We start from the raw sequence: 17,980 nt of genomic DNA, 5'->3' as shown, positions 1-17,980 counted from the left end.
CATTTAAGGGGTGGAGGAAGGGGGAGATAAAAAAAAAATGGCTAGGATTTGGTGAAGTTTTGGGACTGTTATTTCATTTCAACTTGAGATGTAGGAACAATAATTGAATTGAATACCTAGGAGTAATATTTGCAGGAAACCAACTCCCACAAATGGTTCCTAAACTAAAATGGTGGCGTGCTATGGCTTAAATTAGTTAATTGCATAATATTGTGCTGAATACAGTTTACTGTAGCGTCCAAACACAAGATAAGTGGAGGTTTCCATACCGTTTCGTAGGTACAATACGTATCTTGATAACCAAGCACGCTTCTTGATTTAGAAAATAACTGTATTCGCAAGTTGCAACTCAGGCCCATTCAACCATGCCTGACCGTCCAAATCCAAGTCCAAATGGGGTTGTAGATATCAGCAACAAGATATGATTTGGCCCTAAGTTTTCAATTACATTGCCACAGAATCATCCGGACTCAGCCGAAACATGAGTGCGTATAGTAACGACAACCATAAATCTCCAAGGACAACTAAAAAAAAAAAATTTGAAGTTTTTCGATTTCCAAAAGCAGATAGAAATTATATTGAATTAGATTAACCATGCTGTATTTATGTCTTGCTAGTAGGTAACGTGCAATGGGACGCAAGTTCACAAAAAAAACACAAGTTGATGTCTCAAAAGATCCAAGGGCATATTTTGATAGAGAAACAGATCAAGCTTCCACAGCATTCCCCCCCTCCCCTCTCTTCTGGTGAGCAGCATCCACAGCAAAAATTAAAGAAGGAAGAAGCAGTTAGTACTATTGCCAAGTCCCACAAAGTGCATGGAATTCAATTGATATCCTAGAATCTGCAAGGATCATTTGATTATTCCTCTTTCAACAACTGGATCATCCTCCTCGCATATGAGCACCCAGTTCGCCAAACTGATCATCAGCTTCTACAGTATCATCTGACAGACGAACTGCATCCAGCTTTTGTTTCAGGATTTCTATAGCATTGAGTACCAACTGAGAAGCTTTGATTGCACCAGTAGATTCTACAGTGAATATAAAACTATCTTCCTTGGCTTCAATCTCCACAAGCCCTGGCTTCCCCATAGCCTCCGCTTTCTTGATCACTTCATCATCATAAGTGTATGCCTCAGGATCAACCACTAAAACCTAATAAAAAAAAAAAAAGAAGTAAAAGCCTGTTACGATGAAAAACAATGCATCCAATGAAAGGACACATCAGATAGTGCAGAAAGAAATCAGAATATGACAAGGGGTAATTTTGAACTGCCTCTTTATGGATGGGGTTAATTCCAATGGTTTGTTGATGGTTTCCAAAAGGTGAGGAAAGTTGTAACTAGCCCAAACAACATAGATTGTCAAATCCAAGTGAACCGGGCCAATAATTATTAAAATAAAATTCCATGCTCATTGTATGGGTATCTGTATAGACATGCATCATTTCTACAAATGCAAATCTATCAAACAATCCATTATTACATGAGCCACCTAACCATTCTCATACAAGAAAGAAGTCTATTCAGTTTGAGCATGTCCTATAATTTTTTTTTTTTATTGGCACCAGGTGTCCAAGAACAAAGTCCTGACTAATCCCTCGGATGCACAGGCCCAGGCCCTCGACAAGGAATTTCCTGCAAGTGCACCTAGGGTAATTCAAGAGGAAGTTCCCCAGTTTAATGGACCCTAGAAATTGTTTGCACCCAAGAGGATTTGAACCTTAGACCTAGAAGGAGCATATCACGCCTTTACCACTTGAGCCAACCCCTAGGGGTTATGTCCTATAATTGAGCAGTGCACACTTCAATACAGTCAAGGCCATAAATATATGAAAGAAGTCCCCCCATATATGTATATATAAGAAGTTGAAAGCATAGTGCCACATTGGTGGTATAACCTGACCTAATACACCGTTTGAGTTAGGACCCAAAACTACAATTGACCAAAGAAATATCTTATCCAATGCAGGCTATAATCCCCATGAAAAAATCTCAAACATCAATAACTAAAAGATCTTCCCTTTTTTCTAAGTCTTCACACTTTATTTCAAAACTTTTTTGTTCTTTTAAAATTCCACCTCTTTCTTCAAGAAGAGTGTTTAGTTTTAGCATAGGACACATAGCAAAACTATAACAAGCCACCAATTATCTCATGAAAATCAGAAAACGTACACCAAATTCTACTGTCTAAAGATAATTGCACATCATAGAAATTGCAAGGTGGTAGATGCCAAGAAACTAGATCTCATTAGTCAACTTAGTCTCGCTAGACCATGCATACTTGTAACCCGCTAGTTCTGCACTGAGAAGATGAGTAACCCACATGGAGTGGGTATGTCATAAAAGTAGCCATGAGTGCAAAGTCTCAGATTGGCTACTTGCTAGGCGAAATTGGGCCACAAGTGATTCTAGAGAAGCTTCAAGCTGACTAGTCTTTTTGGGGTTATAACGCAAGTGTAACCAGTGCTTTCCCCATATTGTTACACATGCTTACCAGAGCTATTCCGCAATCAAAATTTTCTTCGCCCAGTTAACAGCAGCAGTTTTTCTTCATCCAAAGTTCCCATAACATGGATTAATTAGTCCAATTATATAGTTACATTTAGTTTGTCCTACACCATGATCCAAGGAGGAGAAGACACAAAAGCACATGCGACTAATAACTGCTACACACATTTAACTGGAGACATTGAGATATGCCAACCTGAAGTCTTAGGGTTTTGAAACTACAGTTTATATGTTGACTTTCCATAACTTGGTCCGAACATTAGAGCATATCTCCAAAATATACTCATTTCTGCTCCTTCAGAGCCAACATCATCCAACCAAAGGCCACTATATCTAACTATTAATAGAACTCTATTTATACATACTTGAGCTAATAGCTAGCACCATCTATGCCACCTTCCCTTCTGATCTCCTTTCTTCTCTAGGGACAGCAACTTGATAATTCCATACAAGAAAGTAAAGTAATTGAAGTGAATTATGGTGTCCTTAACAAAAAAAGTCCACCAAGGCAATCACTTTATGGAAGAACATATACAAATGCACATTTAAAGCTTCAGATTTGAAAACAACCAACCTGTTGGGTAACAGGGTCGATGTCAAACACTTTGGTAGGACTGCTCTCAACCCAACTTCTTTTATCCTCCAGCGATAAATTTTCCATCAAGTCTTCATTAATTCTAATCATTGGTTCATACATGAATGTGACAGTAGCAGCAGGCGACCATTTTGCATGATCTTTACCAATCCCTTTTCTGGCTATAGCTCTCAGCCTGAGCTCTTGTCCACGACGTAACTTCACAATGATAATCCCCCTAAAGACAATATAAATTAACTCAAATATAACAATCTTCAAATCCTTAATTGTAAATAACGGCTGTGCCCTACTGTTATGGTGAATGAAAAGCTATTAGATTAAAGAACAGCAAAACTTCTGTTGCAGCAGAAAATCAATAAAACATAAGTAGAAGAAGATGAAAACTAAAATTACAATTCACCAAGTGTTCAAGACTTTGTAGGATACCAAGAAACTGAGTAAAGAAATTCGGTGTATATATTATTCCGACAAAAAACCTGCAAAAAGTCCTCTAATTGCACAAGAGTAGTGCTAAATGTACTTGCACTCTTACTTACAATTTTAATTACAAGACTTATTTTATTAGTTTTTTTTTAATTTCAAATTTCATAAATTTCAGCATATCAATAACTGACACGTAGAGAAATAAGTTTTTTTTAAATACATTTAGCATTTTCCAATTGCACAATACATACATAAAACAACGAGCAATACAAATCCTCAAACTTTCATTTTCCTTTGCTGGACATTCTCAGAAACCACATGGCACATCGCTAATTAAGAAATGCGGTCATCTATAGTACACAGTTGCAATTTGGCCAGACATAAAAACCGAGCTCCACCAGCCCTAGAAGAAGACCCTCTTATATGTTATAGATAATTACTAAAAACCCAATTTTTCACTCTAAGAAAACTTTATCATCTTTACAAAATCACTTGCTAAAATTACAGAGAATAACCCGAAAGACCACAAAATAGCTCCATCACAATCTCTGAGAAAAAAATTTAAAATTTGAAATTTAACAAATTTAGGGGTATAATAGTAAGATCATTAGGATAAATTCTTGAACCCCCCAAGAAAAAAATGAGGTTTTTCCTAACCTCTGCTCGCCGGGCTCATTGGGATCGGAGAAATCGACAGGAACGACGGTGTGGTCGGAGCTGTAGAGGTCCTTGCTGGTGACGTCGAGGGTTTGGTCAGTGAGGCACTTGGCACGGAGGTGGAACTCGACAGAGCAGAACTCGCACTGTCCGTCGCCATCGCAGGCGTCGCAGTCTCGGGAGAAGCGCATGCTCATGGCGCGGTCGCTGGTGAGGGGGATGAGTCCAAGGCGGTGGGCGATGAACTCATCGTTGAGGACCGTGGAGTTGACCTCGATCTCGACTAGGTCGATGGCCACGGTGGGCACCTCCGCGATCATGACGCGCCTCAGAGCGTTCGCCATGCTGGCGTCTGTCTCCCGCAGCTCGAACTTCACGACGTCGTCCCTCATCTCTCGGATCTTCAGCTTCGGGAAACGCTGGTACGTCACTCCTCCGTCCATGTTCGCCGTTTTTCCTTGCTTTGTTTCTTCTTTTCGGAGGTTCTCAGTGGGTTTTTCGGAGGGGTACGTATGATGCCCACTCTCTAGTCTCCGACTCTCCACCCAAGGCCATTTTCGAGAAACAATAATATATTCACGCGAGGGTGGAACATTAAGCAAAAATATTTGGTTTATAAAATAAAATTCGAAATATGCGTGAGTGTGTGAGATTAATTTTGTATAATTAAAGTATTTTTTATTTATAAAGAGTCAATTTTTTGCGTGTATCTTAGATAATTTAAAAAAAAAACTCTCATTTTGATGAATTTTAAAAATTGTTTGCATTCAAAAATATTTAAACTTTACACTTAAAAAAACATACTCTTAAACGCATTAGCCTATAGCCACAACACACCTCACAATATATATATGTATATATATATATATATATATTTTTTTTTTTTACCGCAGCAGCTTGCGCGAGCTGCGGCTATTGGCTGATGCAAATATATTTTCTAAACTCAATGCCTTTACCAATAACCCTAGTTGCAATTACTAATTTTTATGCGTACTAGGACAAATCATTTTCATCTATTTTATTTTATGCAACTCCCAGTAACCCGTTTCACCATTTAGTGAAATTTACATTGCTTTCAGTGTTGCCAGTAATGAGTCCCATTGGAGTAAAAATAAGAAAAACTATATTTATAAATCGGTATAGATATTATATTTAATAAAATATTTATACAACATAATTTAAATTGGAAGATAAATTTAAAATTTAGAATTGATAAATTAAATATTATTATTTAAATAATGTGGATGGTACATTTTATACATCAACTTGAGCATATGATAACCCTAAAAATAAAATTCAAGTATTTAAGGAGATCGAAATATCATATTTGTTGGAGTTTTAGAGCTTGTATTTTACTATGATAGATACTTTTGTTTGGTATAGTGGGACTTTTTCGTTGCCTTTTCTTTTTTTAGAGGAATATTGCTCCCTTTTTTACCTTGTCAGTAAATGATCATTTGGTAAATGAGTCGGGCTACTCTGCCGTCCGCTCAAATTGACAGCTTGTTTTCTTTTAAATTTTTTTTTCATATTTTTTTAATATATTTAAATATTTTAAAAAAATAACCAATCCCGCAAAGGATTGTTCATGGAACTACTATCGAGATTCTTCGGACCATCTTTCCTAGTCCTTTGGTTATCCCTTAAATGGGGGATAACAACCGCTTATGCGGCCACTCCTTCTGAGGAGGCCCTATTGGCCCATTACTTGTCCTACGAGGAGGACCCTGACTACGTCAGGTTTGTCTACGAGGAACTTCAAAGAGCAGCCACACTTGGAGCCTACGACGAAGCACTGCGTAGGTTTCTTAAGGCAGGGATGCTTCTGGAGCTAAAAGGAAAAAAGATAAATGATTTCACAGCTCCTCTTTGCCCCCTATCTAGTCTAGTAAGGCTTTGATTTACGAGGTTCTGAATACAGCATTTCTGACTTAATGGATGCACTAATGGATGAGGGGTCGCGTGGGCAATTCCTGAATATTGATCTTTTTATAAAAAATATTTCAATACATTTAAAAATCACTTTCTTAATTACTAAGTAAAAAAAAAAAAAAAAATTGTCAAGCAGTCAAATTGAGCGGTACAATTGAGAGGCAAAGTAGTTTTTTTCTTTGGTGAATTAATTTGGCAAACCCTAAGTCATATACTCATTATGAAATAGTAATAAAAGAGTTATAAATTGAACATTTTTCAATCATAAAACGAAAGAGGCGTGCTCTCCCTAATAACACGAAATTGACTTATCAGTAGGCCCGGTTAAGTGAATTTGGGTCATCTAGGCTTAAGCCTTTTACTTATAAATATTGAAGCCTACTTGTAATGTCCGGGCCCGTAGGTCCCAGGCCCAATATCCTTTTCTAAAACCAAAACCCAGGTCACCAGTGAAAACACAAAAGGAGGCGCAGAAGGTCTTTTTCTTCCCCTGTTCTTCCCACAGGCCGACGTCTCTCGCTCTCTCTCCCTCTCCCTCTCGCCCCTCTCTGTCTCTCTTCCGTCTCTCCCTCTCGCCAGCTCGTCTACGCCGCGCTCTCTCTTGCTGAGACGCCTCTATTCCTCTTCGACCGTCCAGAATGCACCAGCGCCGGTAATTCCCCCTTCCTCTCCGTCCCTCTCTCTCTCTCTCTCTCTCTCTCTCTCTCTCCCTTCTCCGCGATCTTTTTCCCGTTGGACTCCTCACGCTGACGCCCTCCGTCCCTAGTTTTCGTCTCCGAAGCCGGTAAGTCTCTCTCTTTCTCTCTCAGTCCGTGCCTCTATTTCTCGCTCTATCCCGTCTCTCTCTCTCTCTCTCATCCTCTAATGATGTTCCGCAGCGCACAGACTCACGCCGTCTGTCCCGGGTTCGTGCCGCGACGATCCCCGACGTTGCGAACACCACACGCTGTAGGCCCTCTCCGTCCGTATCCCTCTCTCTCACCGTTTACTAGGTCTCTCCCAGTTTAATTCGCCTGTCTTCAGTCATGGGGAAGTCACGCTCGCTGTAAGGATATTTATCACATTGGCACTCGTTTAATTTCGTTTCTTTTTTTGTTCAATCCGTACTTGGTTCATCATAATTATCTGCTTTATTTTTTTCTCTGATAAAAATATTGCTCTGTAAACTGTAATGGTGAAATATAACGCAGACCGCAATCAATGTCTAAAGCGGACCTCAAATTCGAGAAGAAGCGCCAGTTCTATGGCAGTAAGTCTGGATTCCTTTTATATCACGAAACAACAAGTTCTCTTTTTCCTGCTATGTTGTATTGTGTGTGCGTGCGATAGTAGTTGCAATTACTAATCAATATTGCTCTCAGTGTTGTCAATCATGAGCTCTGGAGTAAAAATAACGTTCGGTTAGTATCTAAGGAGACTGAAATACCATGGTTGATGGTAGTTTCAGAGCTTGTATTTTACCATGATAGATACTCTTGTTTGGTGTTGTGGGACTTTTTCGTTGCCTTTTTTTTCTAAAGGAATATAGATTCCTTTTGTTTCCTTGTCAGTAAATGATCATTTGGTGAATTAATTTGGCTGGTATTGGTACCGTTGAGATCGTTTATTAGGATCGTTTAAATTCATATCCATATTTAAACCCCTTTTTTTCTCCTATATATTTAGTTCAGTTTTTTCCTGAAAATATGCAGAGGTTAGAGAGACTGTTGCTTCCTTGAGTGCTCAGAAGTCCATTGGTAAGGTAATAGATCCTTACAACCTTTTGTTGAGCAAACTGATCTTTTGGGGATAATCTTTGTACTGTATCATGTTCCTCAAGTTCCGAACTTGTTAGTCGCAATGGCATACTAAAGTTACACACTTTTATTTGATATATATGATTTTTTTTTCCTTTTCTGTTTCAAACCCTCAACTTATAGGTAGTGGCACTTGCAAAACATATTTGAATGGTGTTGGTACTCTATATTATGTAATAGTCCATTCTATGTTCTGTCAGAAAAAGAAACTTCGAAGCCGGCAGAAGAAATTAAAAGCATATGATCTCTCTTCTCTCTCTGAGTTCCTTCCTGAGTTGAAGTCCCAGAGGCAACCAACTGAGTTAAAGCTGAATTGTAAATCCAGGCAAAAGTTAATGTGAGCTCTCGACTTCCATGATATACATCAAGTTGTAAGGTTTAATTAGTCCTTGACTCCTTATACTATGTGCTAAAGTCTTTCTTAATGTATGATGGGTTCATCGCGATCAGCTTGAAGGAAGGAAAACACTTAAGCATGGTTCTTAGCCATCCTGCATTCCAGTCAGATCCCCTTGCCGCCATTCATCAACACCTACAAAGCACACAACCGATTGTAGATGAGAAGCCAGAGAAAAGGAGTAACAAAAACGGAGGAAAGAAGAGAAAGGGAAAGAAAATTAAGTCTATAGATGGACCCCAATCGATGGTCGTGTGATCTAAAAGATAAGCTTCTGCTGTTCTGCTTCTGTGTTGTCCATATTGGACTCTTCTGCCTTCAACATTCGAATTTGCACATTCTGAATGTGAGATGTGCTCACCTTGTTAACCTATCTACTGGGCTTGTTTCGTATCTATTTTCTATTGATATCATTTGTCTAACCAGTTTAGTTTTTCTCTTTCTTTTATTGGATCAAGAGTACCATTCAAAGAAAGTTATAATTTTTCGTCGGTCCTGAAGTAGACCAAGGCCGCGCATTTGGTAGGATTTTCCATGTCTTAAAACTAAACAGTCCTATTATTGTAAGAGACATTGGTCAAGAACCAGGCTTGATAGAAATGATTTTGAATAGTCCTTCGTAAATAGTCTTTGGCCGGATATGGCAGGACTAGTCTGGATGTACCTGCTGCTATAAATTAATAAAAACCAATCAAATTACATGCATTATCCGGGTAATCTCATATTAGAAAATGAAATAGAAAGGCGTTTAATTTGATGTAAACATGATTTGGTGTCCAAGAACATTCCTCTCGTTTGGATGGTGAAAATGTTTCATATCATTTTATAATTATAACTTTTTCAAATTTTTATATAAAATATAATAAATAATTTTACTTTTTCAAATTTTAAAATAATAATAAGGATAATGCTACAGACACCGTATCCCCTTCTCGTGGCATGTTTTTTTTTTTTTTCTTTTTTCCCCCTTCCTACGTCATCTTCCCCATTTCATTCCTTTTTCCCCATTCCATTTAGTCTTTCCACGCCGTCTTCTAGAATCCCAGGTATCCATTTTCTCTCTGCATTTTTTTTTATTTGTTTTTGCTTCCTTTTTTATCTAAATGGGCAACATGAAAAAAAAAAAAAAAAACATGCCACAGGGCATACCCACATCAAGCGGGAAGCAAAAAGGAGAAGGGGGAATAGTGTCTGTAGCATTTTCCTAATAATAATATTAAAAAATAATATTTTATTTAATTTTTTTCTCATCTCAACTCACTATCTAAATGGCACTACATTGTAGTGGAGTTTTCACCGTGATGTCAAATCTTTAAACATCTTTTGTTGGCCTGTTAAACTACGAAATAGAGGTGAATCAAACAACTCAAGCTTCTCAAGTATGAGAGGATACACGGTTACATGGCTGAGTGTTCGATCCGTGCGATCGTCCGTCCGTCACCTCTAAAGTAGATAGTTTTAGCTGTGGGATTGTATTGGAGATGGTGATCAGGAAAGGAAGCTGCAAAGGCTGTCCATGCCATAGATAGGAGAGGGAGACCAGATGGGATGAATCAGTGCGGTGATCAAAGTTGATTGCGGCTAGCAACGGTGAGAGAGGGAGATCGGATCGTTTTGAATCTTTTGAACAAGATAAAATAAGGATTTCAGATCAAGGTTTTCTGCTTCTTTGAGTTTGCAATTGAGACTAATTTGAGAGATTCAATCCAACCATCTAGTTTATTTGAAAAAAAAAAAAAAAAACACCCAAGTTTCAAAATTGACGTACAAATTGTTTATACAATCACCAATTTTTAATGACTAAAAGCAGGAATCCTCTCGCTCGATAGAAGATTTTTATTGTTTGAATCTTTTATACGAGCACTTGTTTTTATCAAATCCGAAAATCAATGTTCATCTCGTCAGTTTTGTCTCCTCCTATCCAATTTTTCGTATGTTGTTTCATGCACTAGCACAAGGATAAGAGCACTATATTTTTTTAAGGAAAACCGAGGAGAGTTGGCGTAGGGATGCGCACGAATAAACACGAGAGATCTACGTGGAAATCAATACGGTGCGCTTTAGAATTTTACTTTCCCCTCCCAATTTTTGAAACCCATCTCGTGATCCCCCTCCATCTCCCTCCTCCTCTCCTCCATGTCACGCCCCGTGATGGGTTTGTTCTACTGTACAGTTATCTTCATTTCCTTCATTGGGTAGTGATAGTAAAGCCAAGAGAGGCTGTGAGGCCTGATAAGTTTCCTCTGCTTTCTCCTTAGTCATGGATACATGCAACTCGGGTGGCACGAATGGATTTTCCAAATCATATGCAGGGATCATAGGAATCCAATGTTGCCTATAGACTCTGCTAGAGCCACCTAGCCTCACCGCATCATCCTACATTAGCTCCACGCATTCCCCCAACTCCACCTTCTTCTCAGAGACCCAGGTCCCATGCACTGAATGACCAAGAAACCATCATGAGCTTGGTTTTTATCATAAAAGAAAACCCAATATCACAAACCGAAGAAAAAATTTGTAAGTGAGAAGAAAGAATTACCCGACGATAAGTCCATGACAGAGAACCGTTGCTTAGAATTCGTGAGGATTTTTGGTTGGGAGAGAGAAACAAAGACGGACATATGGGGGGTTTTTTTTACAATGAGAGAAACGGAGAGGATTTTTTTTTTTTTTTTTTTTTGAGAAATGAACCCACTTATCACAGATGATGATGATGATGAAGATTGATAGAGATGAAGTGTTCAAAATTGCCAGAGATAATGTCGACGATGACCTACGACCATGAAATGTTGCGGTAAAATATGCTAGACGCGCAATGGAGAACGAGAACTGCATCTTTCTCTCGTGTGTTTCTTTTTCATGTATTTCCTATGCTTTTTCTATTTTTTATTTTGTTTTTTATTTTTCTAAAACACGCTGACATGGCATCCTGTGCAGCTCTCCTACGCAAAGTAACCTGTCTGTAGAGGAATTGTTTTTTTTAAAAAAGATTAAAAAAAAAAAGTTCGGTATTTTAATTTTATTGAATAAGAGTACTATAGTTAAAATGACACTATTCTAACAAATATTTTTTCTAAAGAGAACATAAATTTGGACAAAACGTTCAGTATTGCATTGGAAAATAGTAAATACATGGAATAAAGCACTGGCCTTTGCATACAGTTTCATAACAAAAGAAGAAAATCGCAATCTAGTAGATTTTTAAGAACAGAGAATTAGAAACTTTACAAAATGAAGCAACCTAGCTGAAACGCGATCAATCTTTTGAAGCAGACTGGAAGATAAAAATTGCAGTTAAAATGACCACCAATCCGGTAACTGCCAAGGCTACTGTAGGCAGGGGAGATGTGAGCCCAAAATTCTGTAAAAATAATAATAATAATAATAATAAGACATACAAGCATTTTATAAAATAATTGTTTATGACAGTTGCATTGTTCTCTTAATATTTGATAAGCAAATCAAACTTAAAAACTTAAAAAATGGTTTTGTGTGCTTGTTTTTCTCCCTACAGAAAGACAAAGGAAGAGAGAAGGGTGGGAGTTTCAATTTTAGAGAAAAGATATTTGCAACAATAAATAGTGCAACCGCTGCGTAATCACTTAGAAAAAAGTGAATAAAACATAAGACCTACATGAAAAAAATTATTTTTTTAATAGTAGACCTCACTCTTTTTCAAAATGATTACGCGGCGTTTCAGCACTTCACGTTTCCGCAGCGTGTCCCATATCTCCAATTATGGATATGGCAATAATTTAATGGGACTAGATGCAATAGCATTTCTGGTTACAGATCAATCATAGGATATTAGGATTATATAAAACACTTGTTTAGGACTAGAGCTAGAAACCTGTTAGCTAGGTATGTAAGTAATTATGGAGAATCAATACAGTCAGGATGGTTTTAGATTACTTGTTAGTGGTTGATCTTATCTACTATTTGAATAGGAGTAGATCAAGATTAGAAGTCTTATTGATTACTGCTTTAGGACTCTTTTATAATAAATTAGAAAGTATTTGAATATCTGTAAAATCTCCTTTGTAAGCCTCCTGGCTGGAAGGCTCCCAAGACCGGAAAAACAGGACTACAGCACTGAAAATAGCTCAGGCATCATCGAATGTCTAAGGCAATCCTAATTAATAGGATTTCAATCAGAGATGGACAGTGTATCTTTCTTTTTGAGGGATGGGTTATCGGTGTTTGATTATTGAGATCACTTCCCTCAAATGATTAAACCAGTTTTTTCTTCAGTTTTTAATTTAAACAAATAACTTATAAATGAAACTTCTGATGACAGAAGCAAAGATAATCATTGCTGTCTCCTACGAGTGGTTAATAGATTGAAGCAACTTAGCTAGAATTTTATGAGCTTATGTAAATTAATGTAATATGGAACACCATATATAGCGCATTTATTAAACTTTTTCAGCATATGTTAAAGGAAAATGCTAAGCGTTCCGCTCCCTGCTCCCGCTAGGAGCTACCGCTAGCATTTATTTTGTTTTTTGTTTTTTTGTTTTTACTTTATGATTAAAGAATTATTCTTTAATGATGTTGTGAATTTTTTTTAAAAAATATATATTTAAAAGTGATAAAAAAATACATGTAAAAAAAAGCAAAAAAAAAAAAACATATCAAAATAACTAGCAGGAACCAAGAAAATGATACTCTCACCACTGATTTTTACAGCTTGGTGTTACTGCTGGAATTTTTTTTTTTTTAAATTTTTCTTTTTACTTAGTAATTAAAGAAATATTTTTTAATAATATAGTGATTTTTTTTATTTTTTTTAAAAAATATTTAAAAGTATAAAAAAATACATGTAAAAAAAGACAACAAAAAGAAGAAGAACAATTATACTAACGGTAGCTCCCAGTGGTAGCTGGGAGCGGTGGACGTAGCACGATCCTATGTTAAATATTTATCATTGGACAGTCCACTCATTTTAATTTCTAAACAAATTTAATGCTGTGATACTTTTGTTGATTGGGCTTTATATATAAAACTGCAAGTTGTATCCCAGCTCACTAACACACTGACAAATGGCAATAATAACAAGGCTTGAAATTAAACTAAGAGCCTCAGCAAAGCCAATTATTGTACGTAACATACCTCCAGGAGTCCCTTGCCTGTTGCTATTTCAACACTAATAGCCGCTGCAAAGCCAACCATTGCAAGCCGGCCTAGCCATACATCCACAGTACTGTTTGCCTCCTTGCTACTTTGCTCACATCTGATGGAAAATGGCCGCATAGCTTTGAGGGCAGGCTTCTTTTGACAATAAGTTCTTCGTATCACTACAGATGGAAGCAAGCATCAGCTCCCACCCGCTTAACTTAAAAGTTAAGAAAATGATCCCTCAGTCTCCAAGACTAAAGGGGAAAATTTGGCACTAAACTTACAAATAGTTCAAACTTTTCTATTTGCATGTTGTCTTATATATATAGCATCCATACAGAAACTAAGGGGATTGGGAATAGAAAACCGGAGTACCATTTGAGAGAAAGAAAGAAAAAAATTAAAGAAGGGGAAGAATGACCAAGTTTAGACAGGAATGTTGATGACATATATGCACTCTTAAGCTTTCAGAGCAATGAAACTCTAATAAAATTAAATCTGTAGAGTGTCAAGAAAGCATTCAAAACCAAATTAAGCTCATGAGCTCATAAGAACTAGGACAAAGGAGTAGATTCTTAAGGAGAGAAGATGACTAACATGACAACACGTTCTAGGAGGTAGCATGTAATTTATGCGTTTTGAAAGCACTTTCTTGGTCTTCCAAATATAAAGCACAGATTTTTGACAAGTACAACTTACACATATAAAAATACGTCAAACCAAGCAACTTTAAGGGAAAATGAACAAGACTAATATCCAAAGCACTCTCTTGAAAACTTAGATCTACTGGGTTAGTGCTAAAACCATGACATGTAAGACTCGATCGCATGGATGTGTAAAATACAAGATTTCAAATCCTAGCAGGAAAAGAAGGAAACGGATACTCAATTTAAAGTGAGTCAACAGAATCCCGGCCATACGTAAATATGTCACACGTTCTAGGAGGTAGGATGTAATTTATGCGTTTTGAAAGCACTTTCTTGGTCTTCCAAATATAAAGCACAGATTTTTGACAAGTACAACTTACACGTATAAAAATACGTCAAACCAAGCAACTTTAAGGGAAAATGAACAAGACTAATATCCAAAGCACTCTCTTGAAAACTTAGATCTACTGGGTTAGTGCTAAAACCATGACATGTAAGACTCGATCGCATGGATGTGTAAAATACAAGATTTCAAATCCTAGCAGGAAAAGAAGGAAACGGATACTCAATTTAAAGTGAGTCAACAGAATCCCGGCCATACGTAAATATGTCACACGTTCTAGGAGGTAGGATGTAATTTATGCGTTTTGAAAGCACTTTCTTGGTCTTCCAAATATAAAGCACAGATTTTTGACAAGTACAACTTACACGTATAAAAATACGTCAAACCAAGCAACTTTAAGGGAAAATGAACAAGACTAATATCCAAAGCACTCTCTTGAAAACTTAGATCTACTGGGTTAGTGCTAAAACCATGACATGTAAGACTCGATCGCATGGATGTGTAAAATACAAGATTTCAAATCCTAGCAGGAAAAGAAGGAAACGGATACTCAATTTAAAGTGAGTCAACAGAATCCCGGCCATACGTAAATATGTCACACGTTCTAGGAGGTAGGATGTAATTTATGCGTTTTGAAAGCACTTTCTTGGTCTTCCAAATATAAAGCACAGATTTTTGACAAGTACAACTTACACGTATAAAAATACGTCAAACCAAGCAACTTTAAGGGAAAATGAACAAGACTAATATCCAAAGCACTCTCTTGAAAACTTAGATCTACTGGGTTAGTGCTAAAACCATGACATGTAAGACTCGATCGCATGGATGTGTAAAATACAAGATTTCAAATCCTAGCAGGAAAAGAAGGAAACGGATACTCAATTTAAAGTGAGTCAACAGAATCCCGGCCATACGTAAATATGTCACAAAATTAAGCAAATTATACTGAAACTGCGACTTCTTTTTCCCAAAGATAGTTGTGAAGAGAGGGGAAGTACTGCTTACCCGCTTAAGCATAATGGGCAGTAACTCACAAGGTTGCAATTTTGTTCTATTGAACAAGTTGTACCGACAACAGCCGCACATACAGCCTCGGTAGTATGTCGTAAGTTTTAAATTAAGATAATCATTCCAGCCCATATAAGATACTTGTTTGTGCAGTAATTTCTTTCATTATAAAACCTTGAGGGTGCTTGCATATTCGCCTTTTAAAAGTGATTTTTTTCACAAGAAGTTTTGGGTTCCAACTAGTTGTGCAACATTTCAAAATTTCGTTTTTAGAGACGTATATAATATCTCAATAAGAAAAACTGGATGAAATGGGGGAAAAAGCATTAGAATCCTTACATAGCGGAGAACCGGTAGAGAAGGAAGACCCAGTTGGTGAGCATTTAGAAAGAGGAAGCCGAGGAGTTGCAGCAGGGGCTTTGGCCATGGCAGAGCTAAAAGCACGAACATCTGCCACAATATCTACCATTATTATCCCAGACAAATGGGAACTCTAGAACCCGAAGGGAGAGGGGAAGAGAGAGAGAGAGTTACCGCTAAAGGAAAGGGAGAGAGACGCTGAGATTGGAGCTACAAAGGCCATTGGAGAGGAGTTGACAGTGGCGCCACGGAGTTCGCCTCTCGGCTGCAATCGAAATGAAGTGAGCTTTGTGAAGATAGAACTGATAGATGACAACTATTCAGTATGCGGAGATGGGAACGTGACACGTGTACCATACCTACTTCAGAATTTGGGTGGTATTGGAACATTTTATTTTTTTGAAATATGAGAGGCAACAAGGTTTGGACAGAACTAGCGACAATGTTTTTTTTTCCTTAATTGATTACAATATCAATTATTTGTCAATACTAAAATTATTTCCTAATTTCAGCTTTTAAATATTATCTGTCAATATAGTATCACTTTTAAATAATTTATAATTTAAAATTATAATTTATTGACATTATAATTTATATTTGAAAAAGAAAATTAAGCCAAAGAGATCAAAACAAGTAAATAAATTAGAATAATTTTAAATATAATTTTAGTTCTTTTCACTTTTTTTTTTTAAAAAATAAAATTGATTATCTTAAATTTACGTACTTTTCTCGAAAGAAATGATCTGAATGCATAATGCAAAATATATTTTTCAGTAAATTAGTTTTTTAATAATTAATCTATACACATCACATCAACAATGTTGCGTAAATCATAGGTAAGATTTTCTTTTTGGTAAGGTTGTTAAAAGGAAAATAATAAGATGGGTTTGGATTGGGATGTGATTTTAATTCATCTCATCTTATAATTATATTTTTTTTAAATTTTTATATAAAATAAATAAATAATTCAAGTTTTTCAAGTTTTAAAATATTAATAATATTAAAAAATAATTTTAAAATAATATTTTATTTAACTCATCTAAAACCATCACAATTCATCTTTTTATTAAATACACTTACAGGTGTCTAAATTAGCCCAGATTTATTAAAATTAATCCCTCTTTTCTTTTTTATAATCGAGGGCATGCACAAAGTTGGCTAGTTTTTTTTTTTTCCTCAAAGATGAGTTAAAAGTGTGTGCGTAAATGCTATTGATTGTGTACCAGTATTTATTTTTACACTGAAGTGGTCCACCTATCTCCAGATAAAACAGAATTAAAAAAACAGAAAAAATATAGCATCATTTTTTGTTTTTGCACATTCTCTATCTACACAAGTCAGGAAAGGGGAAGAAAAACCAAATTTCTTAGCATCTTATCTTTTTTTCTTTCTTAAATATTACATTGTGATCTGAAATAGTGCTAGCAGGAGGAGAGGCGGCCGGCTCGAGAACTGTGAGTGCCTGAGAGGGAGATTGCTTGCAGAGAGGAACAAAGCTGAAAAAAAGCTTGGAGTGTTGATGAAGAAGTGCAATTCCTTGCACATTTCTGCCATATCGGTGGAACTTAAGCTGTCTAGTTCGTCTCAAAAGTGTGAAATGTCTTACACATCATCCAATTCCCAAGTACTCTGCCGCCTGGGAACATCCAATAAATTAGATTTAGCTATGTGCAACGCTGTACAGTCAAGAGATCTCATAAAAATTTTCAAAAAATATTTTTTCACAATCAAGAGACTCGCGTTTAGATTCAATCGGGGAAGAATGAGGGAGGGAAGAAGACGATATAATATCGAATCAAGTAGTGTCGTTCCACTTTTTTTTTTTTTTTTTTTTGTTAAGGATGAAACGAGCGATGACTTTTAGTTTAATACCAAACGGTGTTGTTTTAGTTGTGTTTAAAACACAACTACAGACATAAACAATGCCGTTCTATTTAAACTTAAGTGGAACATCGTAGTTTCATATATAAAACTGAAACTTATATATACCATTGGCCGGTTCGGCAGTTTGACAGTGGTTCAAACTGGGACCAAACCAACCAACTTCGATTTGAGCAAATATTCTCTGCATGCCAGCCGATTCTTCATCGGTTCTTGTCGATTGCGGCCAGTTTGGTAGGTTCCTGTACACCCATAATTTATCCATAAAATAATAATAAATAAATAAATAAAAATAAATAAAAAGAGACACA

General features: G+C 36.6%; 3 protein-coding genes across 3 annotated transcripts; 1 reads left to right on the top strand and 2 right to left on the bottom strand.

The window, feature by feature from the left end:
- Positions 1-553: 553 nt before the first annotated feature.
- LOC121257033 (DNA-directed RNA polymerases II, IV and V subunit 3-like) lies at positions 554-4,777 on the bottom strand. The gene is made up of 3 exons (XM_041157894.1): positions 4,188-4,777; positions 3,087-3,324; positions 554-1,157 (listed from the first exon to the last, which is right to left on the bottom strand). Exons 1-3 carry the CDS (start codon positions 4,628-4,630, stop codon positions 885-887), a joined length of 954 nt encoding a protein of 317 aa, XP_041013828.1. The 5' UTR covers positions 4,631-4,777; the 3' UTR covers positions 554-884.
- Positions 4,778-6,571: 1,794 nt separating this feature from the next.
- LOC121257032 lies at positions 6,572-8,734 on the top strand. Its single transcript, XM_041157893.1, has 6 exons — positions 6,572-6,903; positions 6,998-7,164; positions 7,310-7,368; positions 7,811-7,860; positions 8,116-8,252; positions 8,366-8,734. The coding sequence occupies exons 2-6, from the start codon at positions 7,145-7,147 to the stop codon at positions 8,568-8,570; spliced, it is 471 nt and encodes a 156-aa protein (XP_041013827.1). The 5' UTR covers positions 6,572-6,903; positions 6,998-7,144; the 3' UTR covers positions 8,571-8,734.
- Positions 8,735-11,366: 2,632 nt separating this feature from the next.
- Positions 11,367-16,135, bottom strand: LOC121257031 (stress enhanced protein 1, chloroplastic-like). Its single transcript, XM_041157892.1, has 4 exons — positions 15,963-16,135; positions 15,768-15,878; positions 13,425-13,609; positions 11,367-11,673 (listed from the first exon to the last, which is right to left on the bottom strand). The coding sequence occupies exons 1-4, from the start codon at positions 16,009-16,011 to the stop codon at positions 11,569-11,571; spliced, it is 450 nt and encodes a 149-aa protein (XP_041013826.1). The 5' UTR covers positions 16,012-16,135; the 3' UTR covers positions 11,367-11,568.
- Positions 16,136-17,980: the final 1,845 nt, after the last annotated feature.

The sequence above is a fragment of the Juglans microcarpa x Juglans regia genome, chromosome 3S, assembly GCF_004785595.1.
Source record: "Juglans microcarpa x Juglans regia isolate MS1-56 chromosome 3S, Jm3101_v1.0, whole genome shotgun sequence".
In the NCBI taxonomy this organism is placed as follows: domain Eukaryota; kingdom Viridiplantae; phylum Streptophyta; class Magnoliopsida; order Fagales; family Juglandaceae; genus Juglans; species Juglans microcarpa x Juglans regia.
Note: the sequence above shows the minus strand (reverse complement) of the source record. Positions and strands in the feature narration are given on the sequence as shown.